Source organism: Chenopodium album, chromosome 4, assembly GCF_948465745.1.
Source record: "Chenopodium album chromosome 4, dcCheAlbu1.1, whole genome shotgun sequence".
Lineage (NCBI taxonomy): Eukaryota > Viridiplantae > Streptophyta > Magnoliopsida > Caryophyllales > Amaranthaceae > Chenopodium > Chenopodium album.
The window spans coordinates 76,739,660-76,759,179 of record NC_137837.1 but is presented as its reverse complement, the minus strand read 5'-3'; the positions used below and the strand labels follow the sequence as shown (position 1 = coordinate 76,759,179).

At 32.6% G+C, this 19,520-nt stretch overlaps 3 protein-coding genes across 3 annotated transcripts; 1 reads left to right on the top strand and 2 right to left on the bottom strand.

Moving 5' to 3' along the window:
• The first annotated feature begins 1,753 nt into the window (after positions 1–1,753).
• On the top strand, positions 1,754–8,095 carry LOC145629379 (OVARIAN TUMOR DOMAIN-containing deubiquitinating enzyme 2-like). The gene is made up of 9 exons (XM_081681974.1): positions 1,754–2,021; positions 2,624–2,709; positions 2,795–2,840; positions 3,443–3,551; positions 6,691–6,782; positions 6,882–6,944; positions 7,128–7,246; positions 7,731–7,806; positions 7,912–8,095. The coding sequence occupies exons 2-9, from the start codon at positions 2,645–2,647 to the stop codon at positions 7,966–7,968; spliced, it is 627 nt and encodes a 208-aa protein (XP_081538100.1). The 5' UTR covers positions 1,754–2,021; positions 2,624–2,644; the 3' UTR covers positions 7,969–8,095.
• A 3,560-nt stretch (positions 8,096–11,655) lies between these two features.
• LOC145627353 (tropinone reductase homolog At5g06060-like) lies at positions 11,656–13,443 on the bottom strand. The gene is made up of 5 exons (XM_081679744.1): positions 13,219–13,443; positions 12,762–12,969; positions 12,438–12,654; positions 12,237–12,340; positions 11,656–12,111 (listed from the first exon to the last, which is right to left on the bottom strand). The coding sequence occupies exons 1-5, from the start codon at positions 13,311–13,313 to the stop codon at positions 11,911–11,913; spliced, it is 825 nt and encodes a 274-aa protein (XP_081535870.1). The 5' UTR covers positions 13,314–13,443; the 3' UTR covers positions 11,656–11,910.
• Positions 13,444–15,848: 2,405 nt separating this feature from the next.
• Positions 15,849–18,602, bottom strand: LOC145627352 (tropinone reductase homolog At5g06060-like). The gene is made up of 5 exons (XM_081679743.1): positions 18,468–18,602; positions 17,820–18,027; positions 17,215–17,431; positions 16,349–16,455; positions 15,849–16,093 (listed from the first exon to the last, which is right to left on the bottom strand). Exons 1-5 carry the CDS (start codon positions 18,572–18,574, stop codon positions 15,902–15,904), a joined length of 831 nt encoding a protein of 276 aa, XP_081535869.1. The 5' UTR covers positions 18,575–18,602; the 3' UTR covers positions 15,849–15,901.
• Between the last annotated feature and the right edge of the window lie 918 nt (positions 18,603–19,520).

Sequence of the window (19,520 nt, the reverse complement as noted above, 5' to 3'; positions counted from 1 at the left end):
TGTATTCATGATCAAATATTTTATTATAATCTCTATCAAAAACAAAATTCTAGTACTTATAATTTCTTTTTGCTATTAAAGACACATATTAAGATATAGTTCAATGGTTATGTTCTTATTAGTTAACCTTGATATCAAGAGTTTGAAATGCCGAGAAAGTGTCACGTATCATGTGAACTTAATTGGAAACGTCTTTTTATATATAGTATAGAAGTATAAAGTTTTATTTTTAGCCTGAATGCAAGACAAAGACACTTAGCGGTTACACTAAGATTTTATTTGAATAGATTTTTGTAAAATAAAAGATTAAAAGTTAGATAGATTTTGTAGGATCCAAAAAAAAAAAAAAAGTTTAGAGTTTTATTTTGAATAAAATTTGGAGTAAAATTTTTAGGATTTAATTGAGGTTTAGACTTTTTATCTTTGATAGAACAAAAAGACTTGCGTGGACCTGGTCCACAATAATATTATTGTGGACCCGAGGTCTATACACACGCAACTGACTTTATATTGAACATAGTGACCATTATTTTTAACATAGTAACCTTATTTTTAACCTAGTAACCTTTATTAAAACTACTACAACGTTTAATAATATTGTGAACTTGAAATACGACGCTATTACCCTAATTTTAACATAGTGGCCTTTATAATTCATATTGATCAGTATATAAAATATTTCATTACAAAAGTAACCATTTAGGCCTATATATTACCAAAATGATTTTTATTTCAATATAGTGAACTTTTTTTTAATTATAGTGAACTTTTATTAATAAAACAACCATACTTTCTCTAATGTTCGTGGTCCACAATAAATTAGTGTGAACCAGGTCCATTTAAGAATTTGTATTGATAGAATACTAATGTGTAGTAGTAAGTAGTTCATAGGTACAAATTGAGTTATAACTTTATTATTTAAAAAATTAGAAAAAAATAATCTGAACTATCAGATTTTTCTCATAATAATCACAACTATTATTTAACTTTGAATAATCCTTCCATAAATAGTCTTGAATAACCCGGCCCAAACTATATTGTTGGGTTTGGTAAGCCCAATACTACCTACTGTTGAGAAGAAAGATGAACCTATTTCTCTTTGTCTAACTAATAACAATGATGAAGGTTCAAGCATTGAGGAGGGAGTGAAGTTTTTTCTTACGTGAGAATATCCTCCACTAATATTGCTAAAAAGTGAAATTCGTGGGATCTAATGAAGATGACTTCATGGCTTTTAAACCCGACCAAGTGCAATCTTTTCCCCCACCCCCTACCTTCATGTTCAAAAGCCAAGGCAATGAAACATAGAAGGTTGTATACGTCAAGGGTGAAGAACAAGAAAGGTTAAATATATTACGTAGTACAAATATCATTTTGAAGCTTTGAGCAAGTCCAAAAAGCGTAAAGAAACACTAAAACAAGGTTAAATATATGACTAGTTTTTGTAATGGAATTTGTCAATCACCTTATTTGTATTGTCTAGCTGATCATGAATGTTGTATCCCAAACCCCAGTTTATGTCTTTTGTTTGTATGTCCCCTTGCATTAATCGTAATCTCGTGATAGTTGGGAGCTAGTTTTTTTTTTTTTTTTTTTTTTAAAAAATAAATAAATAAATAAAAATTTAAAGCTAAAAAAAAAAAAAAAAAAAAAAAAAATGACCAAAAGTTTTTTTTTTTTTTTTTTTTTTTTTGAGATTTCTTTTTTATTTTTCTTGGATTAGGACACCAACTTTCTTGCAAAATAATTTGTGTACATTTGGATATGAAAATTTAAGTAAAAGAAAATATTCTTTTCTTCCTTCATCAACCTTTCTTCAAATAGTAGGATAGTGGGACCCAATCAGACAGCCTACAACTTAAAAATGGCAGATTTCTCAAATTAAAATTAGAAACCCAGATTACTTTCCAGATAACTTTCTTCTATACGAAACGTTTCCCAACAAATCGGTGCAAAATTTGTAAAGAGAATTCCGTTTGTCCAGCTCTAAGTTTCCAGAACAAGAACAGATTCCAAAAATTGTGAGTCTTTCAATAAATGTTTTGTTGCAATTTTGATTTCTTTCATTTTTCTGCTGCAAAATTTTTCTGGTTGTTTTCGATGGTGGATTTACATTTTGGGTATGCATAGTTTATGATGCTTCAAGAAGATTTCTGGGTTATTTTGCAAATCTTGGATGGTTTTGGTGCTGCTGATAAATTGGTATTTTATCAGTTTATTGTTCATGGTTTTCTTATACATCCCATCTATAATTTTATTATTTTTTAAGAAAAAATATTAAAATTGTTTGCTTCTTTGTTCAGGGGAATAGGAAGAATTACTCAATTTGATTTGTTATTCTTTGTTACTTTGTTGCTGGATTCTAGAAGCTAAACTCCCCTTTGTGTCATTATCATTGCTGAATTATTTTTGTTTTGTTCCCCAAATTTGAAATTGATACTGTGTTGGTTTCTTTAGTTTACATGCCTGACATTGAATTACATTATGCTATGCAATGTTCATTTTTCTTGAAGCACAATTCGTTCCGAATTCTTCAACATCGCCTTTTAATCCTTTGTTCTTGTTTATCCAATGCCTTCAGTATGAATTCTGATATGCGGATTGTAATTTTGTTTACTTACAGGTGTAATATTGGTTCTGTAATATGGAAGGTATTATTGTTAGGCGTGTAATCCCGTCTGATAACAGCTGTCTGTTCAATGCTGTTGGGTAAGTTTCGATCCAAGGATAGCTAAATTTTCTTGGCATACTGCGCGAGGTGTTTACAGATTTCACATTGTTCATATTTTTGCAGATATGTCATGGATCATGATAGTAAGAAGGCTCCTGAATTAAGACAGGTGAGACTCCTGATCTGTTTTAATACCAGTAAAAATTTTCAGGGCTAAGTTGTTAGATTGATTAGAATGGTGAAATATATAATATGGTGTGTATCTGCATTTATATGATTCTTCTTCGTTTTATCATCTAGCCTTTCTGTGTCGATTAATAAATGAAGTTGTATGTGGTAGTATGTCACATTCATTATGAGGGAGGAAAATATGGAGTTGAGGCTAAATTGTTAGTGGACTTCTAACAAATAAATTATATTATACACAGTATAAAAGATTTGGCTGCCTTGTTAAAATGATTACAATCGAATTGTGGGAATATCTGGCTTTTTTTCCTTATGTACTCCTTTGTTATTTGCACAATGTAATAGCTGCATTTGGGACAATATGTTCTTGCTAAAGAATCTATATGTTAGTTTTGATTTTGATTTCTGTCAAGTATAACTTCCCATCAAACAGAGGATGTGAAATAACTATTTATGATTGGGCACTTGGATGTTTATAGGATTTTGTTCTGTTGAATATTGGCTTCTTGTATAGATAGTCTGTTTCTTTCTTTTATTTCCTCTTTACTAAACAGGAAAAATAATATCTATTGTTATTTTTGGAAGGTTATAGCTGCTACTGTGTCTAGCGATCCTGTAAAATACTCTGAAGCTTTTCTTGGGAAAACTAATGAAGAATATTGCGCATGGATTCTTGATTCAGAGAAATGGGGAGGTTTGTTATGACTCTTTTTTTTTCGTCTTTAAAATTCGAAAGAGTGATTATTAGCTGGTGGAGCTTTTATGTTTATAATTGTGATTCTTTGAAGTAAGCCTGGTGGCTCTCATCCTTTATCTGCTGAAGTTGCTGTATGTAGTCACATGCATGTGTTTCCAAATTGTTTACCTAATACTCTAATAGATATAAGAAAGTGAACTCTTTATATCCTTCTTTTGTTATATTAGGCATGGTGGCTTGACCTGACCATGAACAAGTGATGTAATTCAATATACTCAATACTGGAATACAATTATGAAGCTCTCTTTTTTAGGTCAATTAAGTTCAATGTGTCCAGTAAAAGCATGATGGGTAACATACTAGCTGTATTTTAGCCTTATTGAACTAATTAATCTAAAGCATATAGCCATGGCAAAACTGAATTATTTTTAACTCACTGTGCTAAAATTGAAGTAGGCTAACATGTCCCTTATATACCAATTCTTCTCTATCATATTCCGGCTTCTTAATCCAACTTTTTCACCAATGTTCGAAAAGAATTGAAAGTACAGCCCATCTGCTGATTGTTAAGTAGGCACTAGATCATATAACTTAAGGAAAGACCTTTTGGAGCTAAATTGAAGTATAGGACTGGCTTGTGGACTCCCTGCTGTTGGAAGAAGAAATAAATTTTATCAGGCTATTACTAGCAAAGTAGCAATGACTCAATGTGCATGAAGGAGTTCTAGTTGCGAATGTAGCTGTGGGTCTTTAGATTTTAATATTAATATATAATTCTACGTATAGGGTCTACAGTGGTGGAGCTATCTGACTCCGTGACTGCAATTCAGGCTCCATGAAGTACTCTCTCTCTTTTTTTTTCCTGAATTATAAGGGTTTATCCTTAAAAAAAAACAAACAAAATAAGAGGGGTTTCTGTTGTCAGCTGAATACCTCTTGACTTCCTTTTTTCTTTTGTGTCACAGTACACACTTACTTTTATCTATCATGGCTGTATGGATGTATTTATTCTTTCCAAGTAATCTTTTGGTGGTGTTACCTTTTTCGAAAAGTGGATTCCTTTGGAAAGATTAGAAACTTCAACATCAATATTAAATGATCTGAATCATATGTAGTTCTCTCCACATGACAGTCTCTTAAGTTGCCATGTTATTCTTTATTCCATAGTTATCTCTTTGCTGTTGCTTTGCAAAATTTATGAACCAAAGATGATTATATGTAATATGTTGATTATTTAAACCAATCATTGTAATGTTCGAACATCATTTGGCTCCATTTTTGCACCAGAACAAATATTGCACCATGGCTCATGTTTTCCATTTTTGCAATTAATTTTTAGCTGATACCTTTCAAAAGATCAGCTGGCTTGTTTAAGTGTGTGTTATTTGCTTAAACACTGCTAGATGCACAAGTTTCTTTTGAAATAAATGCTTCCATTGCTCAGTTATTTGTCAACCATCTGGGCATTGATTACTTGCCAATTTTAACTGTCGCTAATTCTGGCACTAATCTAGTTCTGTTGCTCTAGCAAAAAGAAAAGAATAGTGATACTACTACCCGATACTATGATAACTATCAGTCAATTATTTAATAACCTATAAGTTAATCTGCTGATGACAACTTGGTTGAACTCTAGCCTTGACAGATTATGGTACAACCTCATGCTATTCTTTTGGTTTGTAAATATCACTGCTTATAATCTAATATTTCTCAAAGAATTTATGCTTTCTAAACTTTCGTCTATGTTGCAATTTAGAGCTTTAGGTCCTGATCAGATTTCTCAGGTTACATCTCTCTCTTATGTTCTATAAGATTAGTGAATTTATGTGCTATAGTTGAGAAAATCTTGAAAGCAGTTTATGAGTAAGTATATGTCAAAAAATTTAAGGCATGTAATTAATGAGTATTTTTTCTTTTTCAATTTGTGTGCCAAGGGAAGTCTTGTAATGATCATGATTAAACTGTTGATACATAAATTAATGATTATGAAGGAAATATTTTTCACGAGGAGTGGCCTTTTTCTTCAGATTAACTTATGAATCTGGGATGAGTAACTAATATGTTATGAAAGGTTTCTTTGGTTAGTGGGGAGATTACTCCAACATTAACCTAGTATAATTTCACCTGAGATTGAATCTGGAACTGTGCCTTTATAGACTCAAACGAGTGAGCTTACCTTGGCATTTCATGTAATTTGTCTTTCTAATTAAAAGTTACTGTTTATTTCTTTTGCATTAGAGTAGAAATGATGGAAAGTCACTCAGTAACTTTCTCAATCGATAAATTGTAGCTCTTGTTGCATATAATGGTCTGTTACTCTGTAAATTTCAAATACAAAAACTTCGTATTATCGTGTATTAAGTTCTTCTATAAATGGAATATGATCTACCATAATCTAACGGTGGATTATTTTCAGTGCTCTATATCTATTATGGGGCTTTTCCATAAACTGGCTATCTTGTTTTTCCTAACCTATTTGTGATTGATTTAAAATTCCTTTATTTTTTATGCTGGCCAAAGAGAAGGATTACTTTTATGAAATTGTTAACCTCATTGTTTACTATAACATAGTTACGTTTACCCTTTTTTTTGCCCTTCTCTACATTCAACCCAGGCTTTGAATTATAGTTTGAACATTTTTAGAAAATCATGAGCAAGCGAAGTATGAGGTGGATATATGCTGTGTGAGGGGTCTTAACTTGGATTGCGTGAGCATGTCTAGGAAAATTTAATGAGTATATTGCCTCTAATCATGGATGTCCTGTATGATTATGCTATAATTGGCTTCATAATTGCTTGTAAAGAGGTCATGATTTAAAAAACAAAAAAACAATGGTTTATTATATTCCAATGTATTAAAACAGTCCCCTGTAGTCCTCAACTCCCAGGATTTTTGTATATTTTTTGCACTACATTATCTTTTATGTTTTGTTAGTGCAGTTGTGGGTTTTTTTTTTTTTTCCTTCTTAAGCATTAGAATATAATCTTCTTAAGCTGTTGTGGGTTTTTTTTTTTTTTTTTTTTTTTTTTTTTTTTTTTTTTTTTCCCTTCTTCTTAAGCATTAGAATATAATCTTCTCCCAAAATCTAGAGTTGTTTGTGGTTCTTGACAGCTTGTATTGTATTTTATTTAATAGGGGCTATAGAACTTTCAATATTAGCTGATTTTTATGGGCGCGAAATAGCAGCTTATGACATTCAGACAACTCGATGTGATTTGTATGGTCAGGTCAGTATGCTTTTTATTCTGTATTCACTAAACAATATCCAATTCTTGATACTAAAGCCTTCTGTTTGTTTATTCTTGTTTGTTTGGGTATTAAACCAGGATCGTAACTTCAGTGAAAGGGCTATGCTTCTTTATGATGGGCTTCACTATGATGCTTTGGCTGTAAGCTCCTTAACCTTTTAAATGCTTTTGTTGAGAGGGGTAGAGGTGGGGGGGGGGGGGGGGGGAGTGGGGGTTGGGGTGTGGGTGTTCGTTTAACATGGCATTTCTCTTTCAGTCCTGCACCTTGATGAATCCATTGGATGTTATTTAGAAATTTTACATTATTTGTGGTTGTGTTAACAGATATCTCCCGCTGAAGGTGCTCCAGAAGAGTTCGATCTAACAATATTTGCTGTAAGCAATGACAGAACCATAGGGCCTGTTGAGAGCCTTGCTCAGAATTTTGTGAAGGAGCAGCATAGGTATTTGATCCCTTGCATAATTTTCTTGGAGCTAGTTATTGCTTTAATTTTTTGCATGTCAAAATACTGCAGTTTAAGATGATAGACAACTGACAATGACTTACTGAGTCTCCGCTACACCAATTAAAACTTGAGCCAAGCTTCCTGATCCTAGTAATGTATGACTTAGCTGGGTAATAGCTTGAGCTTGGATCACAAGCTCAATTTAATTTAATCAAATATTCTTAAAAGCTGTGATATTCACATTTTCTCGTACAAATGTATTATCAATCATAAACCATAACTCATATGTTCTCTTTGATTTATATTCGAACCTACTCTCGATCTGAATTCAGCTTTGACCGACCCAAGTTCAAGTAGTATGTGAATGTAAGCCTATTAGGCTCATTATCAATTCTGTAGATGATGATGCCAACTTTTGAGAATGTTATTCAGTTGAGACTGATGGTGCTACTCTGTCTAATTTCACTTTGTTGCACTTCAGGCTGAGAAAGTTTACTGACACTGCCAACTTCACATTGCGTTGTGGAGTCTGCCAAATCAGAGTTAAAGGACAGAAGGTAGGATCCCTTACATCGTTTGTTTAGTGGCATACTCATATAATATTTGGTGTCGTCTCCGAATGCAAATTATGATGATGCTCGAATTTTGTACTGTCACTGCAGGAGGCTGTGGAGCATGCACAAGCAACGGGTCATGCCAACTTCCAAGAATATAATTAGATAATACCTGGAAAATACTAAAGACCCATTTTAGAAAGATACATTCATTGCACTGTTAAATCATTGAACATTTTTTTCAATAAATCGACAAAGAGATGTAACTAAGGAAGCTCTTTGTTATAGAATATCCCTGGTGTAGCAAACTGAAGGGATTAATCATATGTTGTTGTTTTACTGTTGGTTCAAATATGCGAGACATACAGTTGACATTGGTGCTCGAACTTTACCGATTACCTTCGTAAAACTTGTCTACATTGCAATATATTTTTTGAAATTATCATTCCTTTTAAATCATCGATAATTATCTATAATTAGGATTATGAATCATCATCTCTGCAACGTTTTGAGTGGTGGACCTAATTAGTTGAGGTTTATCTCAGGCCGAGAAGGCAGTGGCAATGTAGCTTACACGGTGCTCCGGCACGAAGCAGAAGTAACACCTGCATACATAAAATAACACAGGTATTCATTTTAAAAATTTCAGTTCTGTGTAAGGTTGTTGAATTTATGGTGGGAAGGTAAATTTATTTTGCTGTCCTAATATGATTTATACGAGTAAAAGATAATATCAAGATCTTTTTTTTTTTTTGGAAACGATCTAGATGTTTTTTTGACAGACCTTTTGAAATTTTCTTTTTTTGTAAAAAAAAAAAAAATAAAAAAAATCTTTTGATTATAAAATCAAGAAGATTATCTCTACGTGATTTTGTTTCCTAATTTAAGGATATGTTTATGTTAGCTAATTAAATAATATCCTAAAATAATGTTGCCCTCTTACGTTTGATTAAATTTGTTTCCTAGTTTAAGTATGATATGTAAACAACTAAAAATTTCTATAAATTTGCAATTTGTTTTATGAAGAAGCCACAACAGAATTACAAATTACAGACAGTAGTCGTAATTTTTTAAGGTTGTGTGCTAGATAAGTTGTTAATCAGCAATGAATGAAAAAGAGTTTGACGAATCATGGCCTCTCTCTCTTGAGGAAACACAAACACCTTGGCTTCTGTATACCCATGACCATGATGATGATAGTGACTCTAGTGAGTGTGAACAACTCCAGGTTTTTTACTCCCCCGGTGACTCGAAATCGTACATGAAAAGTATCCCTGAATTGTGCCACAAGGAAACAATTGCTTTTTTTCATGGCTGGTTAATTCTACGCGATCAGGAGGACAGTTGCATCTATTCTTTATTCAACATTACCACTCTACAGACCACAAGTCTTCCGCGTTTACCAACTGATGATGTACCTGTTGGAGGGTTACCTGTGTGCTTACTAACATCATCCCCATCCCCATCCCCTGCTGATGATAATTGTATGTTTTTATTATCCATTGTTAGTGATATCTGTGATAGCCTGTTGTTTTTCTGCCGGCCATGGGCTGATACGTGTGATTGGGTCGTACAAAGTGTTGAGCTTGAAGATGGGACGAAAGCACGTATAACAAACCTGGTTACTCTTAATGGGGTTATATATGGTCGTTCATATGTAAAAGATCCCGTGAGCAATGATATATTCTATATAGTCGATGAATTGAACACGCTGACCATACGACCCTTGCAAATTGATGAACCGAATATAGAATCAGAGACGGTTAATGAATTTTATCATACCTATTTGCTCGAATCTTGTGGCTGTATTTACTACGCAAAGATACTTTATCGTTTTATTAATAAATATCATGAAATAAACAACATTGTCGCTATCAGGGCATGGGAGCTGAATTTAGAGGAAAACAATTGGATGGAGTTGAAGAGTTTGAATGGCAGAGCTTTTTTATTGAATCCTCGTGGTAGTACTTGGTGTTGGGGTAATAATGCTAAAGTTGGTGGTATTCAAGAGAATTGCGTTTGCTTTCCTTTTTCAAGTGGATTAGAAGATGACCCAAATATTATAGTTTCAGTCAACCTAGTTGATCAAACTTGGACCGTTGTTTCTCCCTCCCCAAACTTGGTAAGCCCTGATGAGTACTATGATAATCCTGTTTGGGTCGTCATGCCAAGGTTACAACTCAATAACATTCCAAATCCAAACCAACAACAAATTCAAATCGAACACGAAGATGACAATATTAATGAAGAAGCACAAGAGGAGGACATTAGTTGTTGGTTTGATAAGCTGCCATTAGATATGATACAATCGCTTCCAAACTATATGCATTTGTTTGAGTATTGGAAATTTCGCGCTAGTTGTAAGATGTTTCATGCAGCACTCCCTGAACCTCTATGGCGAACCAACAATGAGTTTCCCTTATTCTTGTTCTTTAAGAATGAAGTTGGATTGTGTAAGTTGATGGACCCGTGTCGAAATGATGTTATATGCTCCAGCACCCTAGTTCCATTCTCTCAAGATCGTTTTACCTTGATATACTCTAAAAATGGGTGGTTACTTAGCTTAGTTGCTAAATGTCATCTGAAATTCTACAATCTCTTCACAGGTGTCACAGGAGTTTTTCCACCACTATTCGATGAAAAGTGGGTAGGTGCCACCAGAAGCATTGCATTCTCATCGAATCCAACAAGCTCCGATTGTTTGACAGTTGCATTGTTGAAGTACCCTGACTTTTTGAGACTATGCTATCTTCAATCAGGGGATGACACATGGGAAGAAATTGATACTGACATTATGGAGGACGATCCAGATTCAGAATTTCGGCCTACTGAATGTGCTCCTATCTATCTCGGGGGAGCATTCTACTTCCCAGATTGCTTGGGAAATCTCGGTGTGTTTGAAATAGTAAACGACGAACCAAGTTGGCAAGTTTATGATATGCCGAACATTGTGGATGATGATTTCGAGTCGTGTCATCTGGTTGATTGTGAAGGAGAACTCTACATGGTATACGTCGACCGGATTGAAAATTGTCGGGTTCAAGTGTTTAGATTCGACGGCACTAACAAGAGTTGGGTTGTAATTGATGATATAGGAAATCATATTTTCTTTATTAGCAAGACATCGTGTTGTTCAATAGTACCAAGTGATCCTACGATGAGAAACAGGATCTACCTTTCGAAGATAGAAGGGAAAAATATTGTGTTCTACTCTCTAGACACTAAGATGTATCACATTCTAGGGAGTGGGGATTCTAGGACGGATTTGTATGGTACGAACCAACCGTTGATGTGTTGCTGGGTTTAGCTAGCTGCGTTACGCTTATTAATTTTATGTACTTTTATTGATATTTTATAATTTTTATATTATGTTTATAATTATTTATTTTCTACAAAGGATTTTGATGTTTTTATAATCATTAGTTGTATTTTCGAAAATATATTAGCTTCATATTTTACAAGGTAATTAAGATAGATATGTGGTGGGTTACATTACAAATTTGTGATTCTGAGAGAAGCCATACCTAATTTCTCGTAAACAAAATTTGTGAAGAGTAAATGAATAGAAAACTGGTGTAGTTTTGAACTCACTAAGAACCATTGAATTATTTTTGGCTCTAAGTTTTATCTTGCATAACCTGAATTTATATCGGTAAGCACCATATTACTCCTATTAAACACTAAAGTGCTCTAAATCATATTGTAATTAGCACTCTAGCAGATTTACATGGCTTAAGATCGAACACTTCCATTGAGGAAAAAGGCGATTTTTTGGCAGGCTAGTATATCACAATGTTTGTGATACTAGCCTGCAAAAAAACTAATCCGAAGATTAGCAACTTTGTTGCAGGCTAGTATCACAATGTTTGTGATCAAACGAGTTAAGTACAATTGTATTTGATCAAGTATTTCAAGATGTAGTATAATTATTACAAATAGATACAAATGCTTATGACAATTATCAGACTACAAGTACATTATTACAGTGAAAAGTTCAACTCAAGCATAGAATTTCGTCTATTCACAGTAACATTGCTGCTGTGGCGAATTAGTTCTGGAGGACAAAGGAAACAACCTTCCAACCATAAAAACAGAAATTCTAACTTTTTAATTTTCTGTCAGCGGAATTGGTATGAAGGCATTAACAGTAAAACCACCATCAGCCGTTATAGTTTGTCCAGTTATATAAGAGGCTGCAGGCAGACAAAGAAACGCGACTACTGGTGAAATTTCCTCTGGTTCACCCACACGTCCTAGAGCAATTCGAGACTCGACTGCCTTCAAATAATCCTTATGGTTTCTAAGTTCCTGCCAATTACCACAACTAAATATGTTAATAATGTGCAACATATCTTAACATAATGCGTAGGTATGTACGGAAAAAGTTGTCACGTTTCCTAAATTTTGTGTTACTTCGGAAATGAAATTAGTACCTCAGTCAAAGCAGACCAAATCACTCCAGGTGCAACAGAATTAACCCTGATATTGTCTTTTGCCCATTCACATGCCAAATTCTTTGCTAGTTGGTTAATTGCTCCTGTAAAATGATGAACAAATGTAACTGAAATTGCTATATAAATGAACAATATAATAATCCTTGAAAAGTCGAGTAACAAAGTTGAAAAGCTTTGTACCTTTTGCTGCCCCATAAACAGATCCAATATCAAATGCCATGGTACTAGCCATGGACGAAATGAACACAATGTTGCCTTGTCCTGAGGCCTTAAAGTGTGGATATGCAAGTTGAGATAAATGGTAAGCTGACTCGAAATTCGTTGCCATTGTATTCGTGTAACACTCTGGCGTTGTATCCACAGTTTCAATTCTCTTACAACCACCAGCATTATTCACCTGAACCCAAAACTCATATATAAATCTCGAGTACCACTCCTAAGACTTTATCAAATAACAAATAAGTTATTTTTTGTACACATGCTTAATGTGATTATATTGCTTACGAGTATGTCCAATTTTCCATTAAATTTGGAGTTTACAGTCTCCATTAGCTTCACTCTTTCAGGTCGAGAAGAAACATCACAAACTGAGCCGGTTACCGGAAAACCCTTTGCCTTCCAAGCTAACAAGCAAGCATCAAGATCAGCTGAATTCCTAGCACATGTATGTACAATTGCTCCTAGTCCTACAAGCTCCTCTACAATAGCATGCCTGCATAGTGCACATACATAAATATAAACTTGAATTACTTAAGAAAATTGATACTCCGTGTTTCATTACTCAGTTTTTTATTATTGTAGACCGGGTCCATACAAGGCCAATTATACCAAATCAGCACCCGTTAATATATGTAAAATATAATCAGCATATTATTATTATTCGACGATAAATAAATACTATGAAAAATTACATAAAATATAGCACGAGTAGTTTATATACAATTATTTACTTGGTACATACCCGATGCCTCTAGTACCACCCGTGACAAGAGCGGTCTTTCCTTGGAGTGACCATCGCTTGTTATTGCCATTAGTATTTGCACTAATTACCTCCATTTTTTAATTCTTCAACTTGATTATAGAAAATGATTATTAAAAAAAACACACACTCACACACAAAACTACAATTATGGAAGTTGATTTTTGAAAGTGCTTTCAAAAAAAAAAATGATTATTTGAAAGTAAGCTTTATTTTTGGGCTATATTGGACTTGTAGAATAGGAGACCGAATGCCTAACAATTTTTTATGGGAACAACCACGTGTCAATTTTATATCCAAACACAAAACCACAAAGGTAGTGAGTACCATACGCAATGAAAAATTGACATGAATGGCCACGGCTTTGCATGGACGTAACGTAATGTTGTATTTTTGGACAATTACATGTTTTTATTTTTGTAAGGTTAGATGAAGACCACTTGTGAATCAGTGCCTCACAATCTCATACCGTAATTCGCAAGTCAATGTTTGAGAGTAGAAAAAATAAGGAAATCCCCCTATTTCTAAGTAATTGTAGTTGGAGGGAGTGAAAGCTCTTTAGCTCAAAGTCACAAGCTAAGGTCAATTCCCATCAACTCCACCAAACTTGGTTAGTTATTTTGGACATTTAGATATGGTCCATAATAGAGGCTATAGAGCTAATCAAGAGTAGATCGACAAGGCTACCAACGGTCTTCCTCTACCACATGTCATTTATACATTTAACCTCTCTATGAGGTGGGAACTGAGTTGGTTTTGTGTAGGTGAGAGAAACCAAATTAATTAGCAGCAATTAATTTATTAATAAGTCATTAATGTTGCATTACAATTACAAAGCTACCAAATCAGAGGAGTAAACAAACTATTCATGGTCAAAGTTTAAGAGACGAATTAAAATTAATACGGAGTAATAACTTGCTTTTAATTAAAATAAAATATAATACTTCATAATAACACAAATTTAATAATAGCTCACATAACTATATTATTTCTATTTTTTTTTTTTTTTTTTTAAGAATATATTATTTCTAGTTGATTATTGAGAATATATGGTTAAAGTTTTTTTATTTATTTATAATGGGGCCAAAAAAAAAAAAAAAGAAGAAGAAGAAGAAGAAGAGAGAGAGAGAGAGAATAGAAGGAATAACGTTAAGTTGTATCACAATAAAATTCATAAATAATGTTTAGTTGTTGTAAGTTGTAACAACTAACAAGTTTATTGTATTCATTCTCTTATATGGAGTGTTTATTCTTAAATGAGTTTAGGACAACTATACAATAACTCAATTTAAGTTTTTGCAATATTCATCTATTACCTATTTATCTTTGATCATATACATGTATATTTGTATTAATATGATTACAAACTCAAATGTTATCATGTAAAATGTAAATGTTGTTAAATTAGTATTAATGTATATCATCCTAATATCAACTTTTTAAAAATTTTAATGAGGTAAATCTTCACATGTAAAATTGTCAAACTTATACATTAACATGTGTGTTAAGTGAAACTGTGTCAATTATTCAAAAACAAAAAGAATAAAATAAATAAGTAATACATAAAATAAAATTTATAATTTTTCACCTCATCATCTTTTTAAATCTACAAACACTATATTATAAAGATTGGCTAATTTGAATTTTTGCAATTGTTGTTTTTATTACTCTATGTTAACATATTTTATGTCTCATAATTCACCATCCAAATTAAATTTTAACTATCAACACTAATTAAAAAAACAAAAATGAATAAATAAATATTACGGAGTAAGTAAGATTACATAAAAGTACATATAACTTTTGTAAGATGTCCCTCTTATGTCATTTTACTACTTAAATATCTATCGGCTAATAGATGTTTAATAAACATTTTAAAATTAAATAGCTAATACAATCAAGGAACTAGTCAAACACTTTAATTTGTAATATTAATTACCCCCTTTATATAATCTGCAACAATTTGACATAAAGTGTAAGTAGAATATGTATGTCTAATCGTTGCAAATCATATGAAATAGAGGTAGGACAATCTAGTCATAAAAGTTTAGCATTACACTGTATAATTACCTAGCTTTCAATTTTCAGCTAAGATCACAAGGCAGTGCCTACATTAAGGGTCTGTTCACATTTACTTAATTTCAGTTCAGTTCAGTTCAGTTCAGCTCCAATCAGTTCAGTTCAGCTCCAATCAGTTCAGTTCAGTTCAGCTCCAATCAGTTCAGTTCAGTTCAGTTCAGCTCTTAATTTCCCTCTCTCATAAAATATTCATTTTAGCTCATTTCAGTTCAGTTCAGTTCCAATTAGTTCAGTTCAGTTCAGCTCAGTTCAGTAAATGTGAACATACCCTAAATATCAAATTACTATTATTAACAATTCTGATATTGATATCTTAAAATTTCTTTATTTACAAATAACTTTAAAATCCGAATTTGCTCGCGTATTATCTAGTTTTAATAATTATATCAAAATTTTGAACACCTTTATATCAAATTTCTACAAAATTATCTCTCTTTTTTTTTTCAAAATACCAATAAGTGACATGTCTAAAATATTATTATACTTGTATTGAATTTCCAATCACACACATACAAAATGTTCAAAACCTTATATCTAAATCCCAAAAATAAGTTATTGTTCAATAACTTATTTCAATAACTCCGTACTAAATATAGGTAATTGGTAGAAAACCATTGACAGTGATTCCACCATCAACAAATATAGTTTGGCCAGTGATGTAAGAAGATGCTGGCATGCATAGGAATGCCACCAGACCCGACACTTCCTGGGGCTCTCCTACACGTCCCATAACTGTTCGGAAATTGATAGCCTCCACACACTCCTTATTACTAAGAATCTGTCAAATATAATTCAATCATACAAAGTTATTATAACTTATCAGTCTCTAAAATTTCGAGTCATTATTATACTTTCTCCATTAATGGTTAATTGCAACAAAGGGCCGGGGTATTATTTGTGAGATATAAAATATTCTTTTGTTGCAATTAACCATTAACGGAGGAAGTATAATATATGCATCATTTATATAGGGACCGAGGGAGTATAACAAATTAACAATGGTAAATTAAAAAGATTTAATGGCGGACATTACCCCTTGAGTCAAAGGTGTTTTGATGTACCCAGGAGCAACAGAATTAGCCCTAATGTTGTCTTTGGCCCATTCACATGCCAAATTTTTGGCTAATTGATTCATTGCCCCTACAAATAAAATTTTTGTAAACAAGGTATAAAAATTAAGATATTTTTAAATCTTCAGTCACACTTTTGTGCTGAAAATTTTTATTATACATTACTTTGTAAATAGTGATATACAAAGTATTTTGTTTAAACAAAACTCAAAAAGATGGACGGAAATTTTGCAAAAAACCACCTTTTATAAGCAATTTTTTGCAAGAAACCACCTTATAAATTTTTTTTTGCAATGACACATCTTAATCAAATTTTTTTTTTTTTTTTTTTTTGTTGCAAATCAATACCTTTATGTCGGAAAATGAGGTTTGACCCCATTTTCCGGCATTGACTACCCCAATCTACCCACGAAACCACCTCTCTCCCCAGCCCCACCCACGAAACCACCTCCCTCCTAAGCCCCAGCAACAAAACCACTCTTTCATGGCGTTGACCACCATAAACACACCCCCTTTTACGGCGTTGACCACCCTAAACACACCCCTTTAACGACGTTGACCACCCTAAACCCTCCTCTATAGCCCTAGCCACTCTTCTCCCCTCCACTGTCAGTTTCGTGGATGCAAATGGCGTAGTCAACGCCGGAAAATAGGGTTTGACTCTATTTTCCGGCATAAAGGTATGGTTTTGCAAAAAAAAAATTGAGTAAGGTGTGTCTTTGCAAAAAAAATTTATAAGGTGATTTCTTGTAAAAAAAATGCTTATAAAAAGTAGTTTTTTTGTAAAATTTCCAAGATGGACAGTTGACATTATTTTGTTAGAATGTACCTTTTGCAGCTCCATAAACGGAAGTAGCATTAATTCCAAAGATACTAGCAATTGATGAAATGAATATAATGTTGCCTCCTCCTGAGACCTTTAACATAGGATGAGCAAGTTGGGAAAGATGGTATGCTGATTCAAAACAAAGGGCCATTACATGTGAGAAATCCTCTCCTGTGTAATTGATTGTTTCTTTAAATATGCAACCACCAGCATTGTTTACCTGAAAATCAACTAGTTATTTCATGATCCTACAGAGGGCAAGTAATGGAATCCTTATCTCAATTAAGTACCTACTATTAAGATGATTTGATCTAGTGACCTTAAAGTTACAACTTATTCGGTATAAGGTAATTATCTACACCAAACTAAATTTAGGACCTTTCTCAACCACATGTTTCCTCTTATCACTACGTCTAAATTAGAAAAATAGATTGGATGATAAGAAACACTTGTATACATACCAAATAAAAAAGGCAACAAATACCCTTATGCTTCATCAACAACAATAAATAATATAATTGACCCAATTAAACTATGTAAATCAATGATTAACGAATACTCTTGTATAAATTCTTTATATGTATGAAAATTACTAAACTAAAACTTACAAGTATGTTCAATTTTCCATCGAAGACAGTATTGATAGTCTCCATAAGCTTCTCTCGTTGAGGTCGAGAAGAGACATCACAAATCGATCCACTTACTTGAAAGCCCTTTGTCTTCCAATCAACCAAACAAGCATCAAGATCTTCTTTGTTTCGAGCGCACGTATGAACATTTGCTCCTAGTCCCGCAAGTTCCTCTACAATTGCATGTCTGTGTACATAATTAATCATCTACTCCGTATTATTTTAACTAATACACTTTCCTAATTATGACTTACGAATCATGTATTAGCAAAACAAAACTTAATAAATAATTATGGTCAAGAATTATTTGTGACATGTTTTACAATTACAAACCATCATTTAAATTACTACCTCCGTTACATGTTATTTGCAACGATTAGACATTTTTACTCTCTACTTTATGTCAAATCGTTGCAAATAATATGTAACGAAGGTAGTATAAAATTTTAATTCGCCAATAAATTAAGAATTTTTTTTTGTTTTGAGGACAATAAATTAAGAAATTAAAAGACAATTATTAATCGGTCGATTATTATACATGTTCAACATATCAAATAATTAATAATTAAAAATTAAAACAAAAAATACAAAAAAATAAAAAGCACGAGAGAAATGTAAATAGTATACCCAATGCCTTTGGTACCGCCGGTGACAAGAGCATTCATCCCTTCAAGTGACCATCGTTTGTTTTTTCCATTATTATTATTATTATTATTATTCGTCTTTGCTTCCATTTTCTTTATTTTCTTTGTGAATCGGATTTTTTTTTTTTTTTTATTATTTTAAATCTAATTTTGAAATTATTTTGCTTCCACTATTCCACCATGTATAGGTAGACAATTACAGGTGAATTTATGTGTCCCGGCCCCTATCCTTAAACATAATTTAATTTCACCCACTTACTGACTAATTATAATTAAGAGTGTATATATGTAGTACTTGCTTCTTTATCGAATCTTGTGGACATAACAATTTTATACTAATGGTGTTAGCTCTACATATATAGTGACATTTTTGTAAATAAATAAAAAACTTTTGTCAAATGTAGACTCTAATAATGTTGATTTATTTACAGAAACGCCACGATGACTGAGATTTTATATTGATTTATTTACGAAATTACTACTAGATAAACGTTTTTTTGTTCATCGTGAAGTTGAACTGGAGCTCCCTGGATGCCAAATTGCCAATCATGCAACTGTAGGAGAAGTAGAAGTAGAGACGACAATAACATTCTCAAAAACAGTGAAAATGTAGTAACCAATTTAAGATACACTACAAAAAGAAAATGTGACCGTTAATTCGATTTGGAGTTTTTTTTTTTTTTTTTTTTTTTTTTCACAATATCTACCATTTCTTTTTTTTTTGACGGGACAATATCTACCATTGATAAGTCCATTTGTGTTTTTTTTTTTTTTTTAATCATTGTTTTTTTTGTAAAGAAATAGGAAAGGTAAACAAAGTTTATATACTCCGTAGCCTTCTTTCAATATTATTATAATCTAAACTAGCCTTCATTCAATATTATACAGTAATTTAAACTTATCAAATAATTTTTTTTTAATTACTATCTACAAAATAAAGGGTCTATCCAGTAAATTGCTACATGGTTGGTTTTTCAGTTGACATGGAATTATGGACCATATGGTGAGATTGAACAATCGTGCCGACCCCACTCAT